The following is a 9,082-nucleotide window of genomic DNA, read 5'->3' as shown; positions in this document are numbered from 1 at the left end:
GGGGAACAGGTGGATTTGAGTGTATGCCCCTGAAACTTGGCCTAAGCAGACAAGAGGATGGAATCTCTCCCCCACAGGACCCCTTTGGCTTCCCCGCAGCGACTCCTCCTTCCCTCCTCAGACAGCCAGATGCAATGTCTGGTCACTATGTCTAAAATACAGATCATTGAGCAAGCTAATTGCCAGCCAGCCAGGGAGAGTGAGGAACCAGAACACCCTGTTTGACCGCTTGTGGGCTGGTGTGGACCATCCCCTCCCGTGCTGAAAGGTGTTTATCCTTTGTTCTCCCTTCTCTCCTAAGGTATGTAAACCTAAGTCTCATTACAATAAACCGAGTCTTCTCTCTGCAGATGCTCCTGGAACTGTGTCTTGTCTTTGTCTGTCTCCTTGTACAACTCCCCATACTCATTCTCCCTCTAGAGATTGTCCTCCTTCCCTGTCTAGTGTGCAAAGAGTGGGGTTGGGTGGACTGCCACGGTCACCTCTCCCACAGTTTCCGTGGACCCAACGTGTCTGAACGACAATCCCTTAGTGAGGAGCCAAGGGTCAGCCCTGAGCACTGCAGGGTGTGGCCCCCAAAAGAAACAAAGAATGCAAGTAACTTAGTATAGATCCAAGACCTACATTTTAATATCTAATACTATTTAGAAGTAAATTTAGAAGTAAACACAGGTGTAGATCCTTGTGGCTTTTGATTTGGTAGAAAATTTTTACATAGTAATCAAAAATATAAAGCAGCAAAGTAAAATCAGTGAAATTGAATTTCATTGGTACCAAACCTTTCTTGCCTCAAAGAACTTCACTAGGAAGGTTTAAAGGCAATATCCACTGGGGGTAAATGTTCACAAGTCACTGAAACAGCCAGCGTCTCATTTATAGGGAGAATACTTATAACTCAATAATGCAAAAAACAAGCAGCACAATTGAAAAATCATTTCAATATATTTGTCCAAGGAAGGCTATAAATGGCTGGTAGGTATGAGGAAAGGTGCTCATCGTCACTAGTCATGAAGAAATATGTAGGATAATATTGTGTATGTCCTTTCAGCCTTGCAGCAGGGAACTTTGTTTACCTTAAATCAATGTCCTTTCTGTGTGGACACAAAAGACAGTTAATATTATGCTTTTGAAACGTGGGTGTTGCTTGACTCTGAATAATATTTACTCATGGACATCTGCTTTCTAGACTCAGTGGCCCTTAGTTCCTAGCACCCCAATAGCAGGGTCCTGATGAGGGATGGAATGGACCTAGGGCAAGCTGTAAACTACCCTGCAATCCAAACGGGCCAGGTCAAAGTTTCACAATACTCAACTATAAGTCGAGAGCATGGTCATGGACAAACACTGTCATGATCCAAAAGTAACAACAAGATTAGGACCCTTTTGGGTAGGTATACTAACCTGGCCAGAGGACTGTAATCTGAAATGTATCATAAGATGTCTTCAGGAAGAACCAAACTTTAAGTCTGATATATCTCTTACTGTGGTCATACAGAATGATACTGCTAGAAATATTAGAAGTAGATTTACTACAACTAATTGAGTGTATTACTAGCTGAGGAAAGAAGAATGTGACACACCCTGGATGGGATCTGCCCTTAAACAGATCTCCTACTAATCTGGAGTAATGTCCTTAGATTAGATTTTATCCTTGAGTTTGTATCCTGGAGGAGTGGCCTTACCTCTCTTTGTTGATTTGTTAATGTTCCACCCATCTTTGTGTCACCGCCCTATGTGATTCTATATAAATTAAGACTGTAAGAGCAGAGGGGATCAGAGTCAGAAGTAAGAGTCAGAGTCAGGAGTGAGAGTAAGAAAGATTCCAGACAGAGAAACAGAAGGGCTCCAGAGAGAGGGAGATCGGAAGAAGAGAGATTAGAAGAAACCAGAGGAGAGACAACAGAGACAGAGAGGTCGGAAAAAAATGGAGGAAAGACGACAGAGAAAAAGTAAGAGAGACAGAAGAGAGTACAGCAGCACACACAGAAGTGGAGCACCAAGAAGGAGCCATCCCAATTCGGTCCATACACAGCGCATGGAGAGCACCAAGTGCGAACGGAGAGAGAGAGAGAGAGAGAGAGAGAGAGAGAGAGAGAGAGAGAGAGAGAGAGAGAGAGAGCGCCGCCCCTACAGCCCGCGAACACACATCACACATCACCCTTCGTCGAGCGCGAGTGTTTCTATTTTTTACAGAAATACAGATCAAAACCAGAATGACATATCCCTGGATCACCTCAGGTCAATGGTATCCAAAGAAACCTCAGATAAACAGGGAAAAACCAAGTATCTATACAATGTGCAAAACATCCTTTTCTGATCACACCTATGGAGTGTTCAGAAGAGGAAAAAATGGTTCCTGCTAAGCCAGGGGCAGCAACCTCAGAGAAGAAGTTTTCTAAAGTGCCAGAAACTCTGAAGAAAAATTGAAGGAATTTCACAGGGTTGAAGATTAAGTGCCTGAGAAGGAAGTTTTCCCAAAAGATGCTTTGCAAGGCAAGGAGGAATCTGATCTATGAAAAAGCTAAGCACTACCACAAGGAATATAGGCAGACATACAGGACAGAGAGTCAAATGAGTAAGATGGTGAGAAAAGCCGTCAGCTGTCACATTCATGCAAAGCCCAAACTGGCTTTTGCCATCAAGGGCAGAGGGATCCATGGTGTGAGTGCCAAGGTCCAAGAGGTTTGCAGGTTCTTCCACATTTGCCAGATCTTGATGGCTCCTTTGTTAAACTTAACAAGACCTCAATGAGTATGCTGAGGATTATGGAACTCTCCTTCGCATGGTGGTATCCAACCCTGAAGTGGTAAATGAATTGATATACAAGTATGATTGTGGCAAAATCTGTAAGAAGCAAATTTCCTGAAAAGAAAATGCACTGATTGCTCAAACTCTTGGTAAACACAGCATCATATGCATGAATAATTTGACTTATAAAATCTATAATGTTAGAAAATGCTTCAAAGAGGAGACCAAATTCTTCTGGCCCTTGAAAGTATCTTCTCCCTGAAGTGGAATGAAGAAAAAGACCCCCCCCCATTTTTTAGAGGATGGAAATGCCAGCAATAGGGAAAACCAGATCAACCATATGACTAGACAGATAAACTAAGTTATCTACCTTATTTTTGTAATCTGGTCAGTAAATAAACAATAGCTTTCAGATTGAAATAAAAGAAGTAGTACTTTGACCATGGGAATGTGATATAGCATATCCATGTGGAAAATGGCCCTGAAATTTCTCATAAAGCTCAGACAGGGCAGAGCAGCTCTAGCTCCTAGCATCTGCCTACAAGAAAGGAAGCATGTCTATACAGAAGCTTTACACAATGCTCAAATTCCCATGAACTGATTAAGGCTTAAATAAAACATGAAGGCTCTGTGCAACAAAAGATTACTCAGTACAAAAAAGGAAGTGAAGTACTAATACATGCTACAACATAGATGGACCCAAAATATTTAAGTGAAAGACTCCATAATTGAATTTAAAGGGCCTCTCCGAGGCTCTCTGCCCAGACGAGACCCGGCTCAAACGGCTCCTCTGCTCCTGAAAAACCATGATCCCGGAGGCCTACTAACTACTTCCGGCACCCAGCGGCTTCTTACAGAAATGCCTCTAGACTGTGAACTGAGCTATGACCCCATGCCGCCCGGGAGGGGAAAGGTTTTCCTCTCTCAGCCTTTTCTTTCCGCGTTGGCGGCGGCGGCAGTAGTGGCCGCATGGTGACCGCCATCTTATAGAGCCCACTAACCAGAGGTACGAGCTTGCAGTGATGTAACTTCTGGCAGAAATTTCTCTGGACTTAATTACTAAAATACCAGAAATCCAAAACCTCATACATTCTTCATTCTCAGCAATGGAAAACAACTTATCAAATGATGCCTTTTTAGCAGATTTGATTGTTTGGGGAAAATTCCAAATAATAATAGTGAGTTTTCTGTTAAAATATTGAATGTAATCAAGTATATAGAGAATAAAGTGAAGATCATTAACCACACAGATGGGGGGGATGGGAGGTATACTGGGGTTCTTGGTGGTGGAACATGTGCACTGGTGAAGAGATGGGGGTTTGATCATTCTATGACTGAGGCTTAAACCTGAAAGCTTTGTAACTTTATTCATGGTGATTCAATGAAAAAAAAAAAAGGACTCAACCAGTACCTAACAGCTCACTAAATCCTCAAACAATGACCCCAGTAACATCATTGTCAGATATATGTTGCAACAAGCAATATAAATTATTTTTTGCCTGCAAAGGGGGCGGGCTTGGGGGTGGGTGGGAAACTAGTAACAATGGTGGAGGGAGGGTCACACTGGTGGTAGGAGTGATGATGGAACATTGAATACCTGAAACAACTGTATCATGAACAACTTTGTAGACCATGGTGTTTAAATAAAGTTGTAAGCATTAAATAACAGAATAAGCAAGAAACCTGGACAGAGCCTTCATAAAAGAAGAAAGAGTTGGCAGAGCTCAGATGTAAATATGCTCTGCATCATGTTTTTCTGAAATGGGAAAATGCATCCTGATCTTTGCAAGGCATTTCAAGAGACTCCAAAGAGCCTCAGCTCACCTTGAAATAGGGAGAGGATTTTTATTCAACACTCACTACAAGCTACAGTGGCCAGCTGGGCATGGTGCAGGCAGAGACAGACTCACAGACCAGAGACACATCTATTATGGCTGTGTCATTGCCCGGTGGTGAGTCCCATGCTGACGCCCACCAGGCTTCTACAGCAGCCAGGCCACTGATGGGGCGGGGGTGTGGTATCTGCATAGAAGACATGGAGGGTGTGCACTGTTACATGCAGAAGGTGTAGGTGTGGCAAGTCCTGCCTCGGCCCCAGGCAAGGCCAGCCCCTGCATTGGAGACAGAGCACTAGAAAAAAACAGATAAGTGCTGGTGATCCCCACAGTAACAAAACACAACACAAACTGGGCTTCACCAGAATGAAGAGCCATTGTGAGGGGCAAATAAACAGCACCGAACTTGGGGGCTTATGATGCACAATGCTGAAACGACCCCCTTCTTTCACCTGCCCCACATGAACCCCATGAGTCTCCTACATTACTGCAGGAAGAAAACAGCACTAATCCTCACACCGGACCTCTGAACTGCCCAGCCCTGGAAACCCAGTTTTTTGAAATGGCCCTTGAGCCTTTGAGCTTGGGTTGATAGGCAAAACCAAAACCCAAAATACAACTTTTGGTGCATCAAAGGACTCTCTCAGGAAATAAGATAGAAAAACAATTAAACATTTTCAAACCACCCATCAAATCCAGAGGAAGTAAGGAATTTCTGTTTTTCAGAACAATAAAACACAATTTTCAACTTGGCCAAGGTCTTGGGAGACTTTTCTCCCTGGAAAGTGTGCAGACAGGCAGTAGGTATGTGCAAAGACACAACTATTGAGAAATTCATCAAAAAGCACACAGTGCTCGTCCTGTGCCCAGAGCAAGAATGGAGCTTTCTAAGGAGCTGCTTGGGACAAAAGGGTAGGTGGGGCACACAGTTGAGCAGGTGGCATCTACCCACAAGGGAACATAATAGTCACACAGTGGAGCACAGTCACACGGGTAAGCACCCAGACTGCCCAAAATAAGAACTCTGATACAGAATCTTGTAGAGATACTGGGCAGATACAATCAGGCCAGAAGAAGGAAAGGAGACACAAGTCTAGTGCAGGGCTACAGGGAGAACCATGTTCACCCAAGGACAGAATGTGATTCTCTATAAAATGCAGAACGTTCCAGCACAGGCCCCAGGTGGTGACTGACAACACAAGTGAACAATATCAACATGGCCAGAGACAATACTTGACCATCCATCTTTAGCCACACGTTGACTGGCCAGTACAGGGCACTTAGAAAGCGCATGGACTTCAGCATGAGTGCTGCAAGGGTTGAGGGGCAGATAATCTGTAGAGGGTGGTTGAAAATAGGGGATGATGGTGCTCTTTGGTGCAATCCACCATTCAATGTGACTCTGAAATGCTTTCGTGGATGAGAATATCAGTAAATATAATTTTGTGGATGGCAGCTAATATAAAAGTATACCAGGAGCACTTTCCAGAAAGGGGTAGATGGATTCAGGCTAGAAAATTGTCCACCACTCACTGGGTGCCTATGGGAAGGAGGTTCCATAGGGTATACATGGGATTCTCTAGAGCCAGGAGAGCCAAGAACACACAGGAGAAAATACAAGCAGAAAATCATTCGAAAGAGGTTTAAAATCCTGGAAATTTCGTTTCATTGCTAATCACAAAGAAAAATAGGATAAATTAGAACCAGGACACACGCCAGAAGACATAACTATAAACAGGACAAGGTCAACACATAGTCAACATGCCCAGAGCCACGGCAGGAAGTAGAAAGAGCCACGTGTTGTCTGCTCAGCTGACCTGGGGGATATAAGGCCCCGCCCACAGCACACTCCTCACTCACCCCTCCTCTCTCCTACTCACCTCCTCCACCTCTGACCTCGTCCATCTCACTCGCCAGAACCATGGGCTGCTGTGGCTGTTCCGGAGGCTGTGGCTCCAGCTGTGGGGGCTGTGGCTCCAGCTGCTGTGTGCCCGTGTGCTGCTGCAAGCCTGTGTGCTGCTGCGTGCCCGCCTGCGGCTGCGGGGGCTGTGGCTCCTGTGGGGGCTGTGGCTCCTGTGGGGGCTGCAAGGGGGGCTGTGGCTCCTGTGGGGGCTGTGGCTCCTGTGGGGGCTGCAAGGGGGGCTGTGGCTCCTGTGGGGGCTGCAAGTGCAGTTGTGGCTCCTGTGGCTGTGGCCAGTCCTGCTGTAAGCCCTGCTGTTGTTCAGGCTGTGGCTCCTGTGGTTGTTCCCAGTCCTGCTGTAAGCCCTGCTGTTGTTCAGGCTGTGGCTCCTGTGGCTGTTCTCAGTCCTGCTGTAAGCCCTGCTGTTGTTCAGGTTGTGGCTCTTGTGGCTGTTCTCAGTCCTGCTGTAAGCCCTGCTGTTGTTCAGGTTGTGGCTCCTGTGGCTGTGGTCAGTCCTGCTGTAAGCCCTGCTGTTGTTCAGGTTGTGGCTCCTGTGGCTGTTCCCAGTCCTGCTGTAAGCCCTGCTGTGGCCAGTCCTGCTGCTGTGTGCCTGTTTGCTGCCAGTGTAAGATCTGAGGTCTGAGCACACATCCCCACAGTCGGGGACTCTGGCTTCGCTCCCACAGCCATGACCACTGAGGGTCCTAGTGCCTGAAACCCAGGTCCTGCTCCACTGCACCAGGATGGGCATCACTGTAGTGTCCGGGCGGGATCCAACTTCTGTTCCCACCTTCTCTGCACCCCTCCCCACTCTCCTCTCTGGACCTGCTGCCCTTGTCTGCCCTTGTGGCTGGCACAGAGCCCATGCACCCACCTTCCCCCAGGTGTACAGGGTGTGGTCATGGCTGTGCCACCCCACCATCCATCCCTGCAGCCCTCTCCACCTGCACCACATACAGGGCTGTCTGCAACCCTCAAATGTTTCCCCTCATCCCGTCCTCCATCCTCTCACCTCTTCCCCATGTCTGTACCCACCAACCTGACTAGCACCTAAATAAACCTGTCCCCAAACCAAGCCTGGCCTTGTGGTGCTTCTCTGTGGATGAGATCTTGTATGGGGGTCCTGCATTCAGGTGGTTCCCTGTGCCGAGCTGGCTGCTCCGGGACCAACGTAGGGGGATTGGAGAAGACCGATCAAGCGTGTATTTCTAAGGGACAAGTGGGCACTGGCTTACCTTCATCCTGGAACAGGGACATGAGGAATGCCCCTTCTGCTTGGGTACTGCCAGCGATCCTCTTATCCTCCCCACCAACACGACTGGGTTCAATCTCGCCCCATTTCAAACCACTGAGGGTCAGAGAAGGAAAATGCTGGGCTGAAACAGCCACCAGAGTCCATCAGGGTAGGAACATAAACAGCAGAAACAATGTATATTGAGGGAAGGGGAGTAGGTTACAGAAATGTATTTAATGCAATAATTTTAATGCAATTTTTAGACACATTCGTTTGTATTTATATACAAAGCTTCACTTTTTTTTTGCTTTTTGGGTCACACCTGGAGATGCACAGGGGTTACACCTGGCTCTGTACTCAGGAATCACCCCTGGCGGTGCTCAGAGGACCATATGGGATACTGGGAATTGAATCCGGTTTGGCCGCATGCAAGGCAAACGCCCTACCCTCTGCACTATTGCTCCAGCCCCCAAACTTCATGTTTTTTATGTCACATTAAATTTTATTTTATACTAAGATCTCATACGATAATAATCATGCCTCACCTGTCACTAAAATTTTTTTTTTTACCATCATACAAAAAAGGATTTTATTTTGGAAAACTGTTTCCTAATTTATGGCAAGTTTTACTTTCAGAAATAAAACCACAAAACAACGCAATCTAATTCAATCTTAAAGGCTGGCATGCTGAGCAAGGAATGTTCTTATTCTTTGTAGGAGCTCCTTCTTTACACTGTCAGGTACCAGGGCTCTGCCTTTTGGTGTGATTTCAGCCACCAAGTCATCAACAGTAACGTGTTCTAGTCCTTTTTCTTTAATTACCTCTTTACAGTGTGCCTTCAATTGATCCTTCCAGCCGCATTCAATTAATTTAGCTCTCAGCAACTCTTTGAGGCGTTCTCTTTCTCCAGTTTCTATCAACTTTTGGTTAATCGCTGCTCTCATCTGCGCATCTTTGTTCATCTTGCTAACCACACTCTTCGGCTGCCCAGACTTAGACCCTCAGTAGCTCGGGCACCTAAGCGCACAGAGCGCTCGCACACGCTAAATTTTTTTTTTAAAGCAACTCTGTGTTAATATATTATGGGGTTTACATGAAATAGGTAAGATCTACATATGTCAGAAAACTACAAAACGCTACTTTATGAAATAACAGAGGACATGAAGAAATGGAAAGATATCCCCTGCTCATAAATTCGGAGAATTAACATTGTCAAAATGGCAATGCTCCCCAAAGCATTGTACAAAATGAATGAACCCAAAGATATAATCTGCTGAAAATTCGGGTATGTGGGTTTTGTGACTGAAATCTCAAGGCTTTCTCAGAGTTGGGGTGGGCCGCCCTCTCCCCCACTTCCCAATACT

At 45.9% G+C, this 9,082-nt stretch overlaps 1 protein-coding gene and 1 pseudogene across 1 annotated transcript; one reads left to right on the top strand and one right to left on the bottom strand.

The window, feature by feature from the left end:
- Nucleotides 1–2,325: 2,325 nt before the first annotated feature.
- LOC105942755 (60S ribosomal protein L7-like) lies at nt 2,326–3,109 on the top strand (annotated as a pseudogene).
- A 5,181-nt stretch (nt 3,110–8,290) lies between these two features.
- Nucleotides 8,291–8,749, bottom strand: LOC101549956 (transcription and mRNA export factor ENY2). The gene has a single exon (XM_055142939.1). It carries the CDS (start codon nt 8,678–8,680, stop codon nt 8,390–8,392), a length of 291 nt encoding a protein of 96 aa, XP_054998914.1. The 5' UTR covers nt 8,681–8,749; the 3' UTR covers nt 8,291–8,389.
- Between the last annotated feature and the right edge of the window lie 333 nt (nt 8,750–9,082).

The sequence above is a fragment of the Sorex araneus genome, chromosome 6, assembly GCF_027595985.1.
Source record: "Sorex araneus isolate mSorAra2 chromosome 6, mSorAra2.pri, whole genome shotgun sequence".
Lineage (NCBI taxonomy): Eukaryota > Metazoa > Chordata > Mammalia > Eulipotyphla > Soricidae > Sorex > Sorex araneus.
The sequence above is the reverse complement of the archived record's forward strand: the minus strand, read 5'-3'. Positions and strand labels throughout refer to the sequence as shown.

Excerpts from the sequence above, each read along its gene's own strand:
- LOC101549956 (XM_055142939.1), bottom strand. The coding sequence starts at position 8,680 with ATGAACAAAGATGCGCAGATGAGAGCAGCGATTAACCAAAAGTTGATA.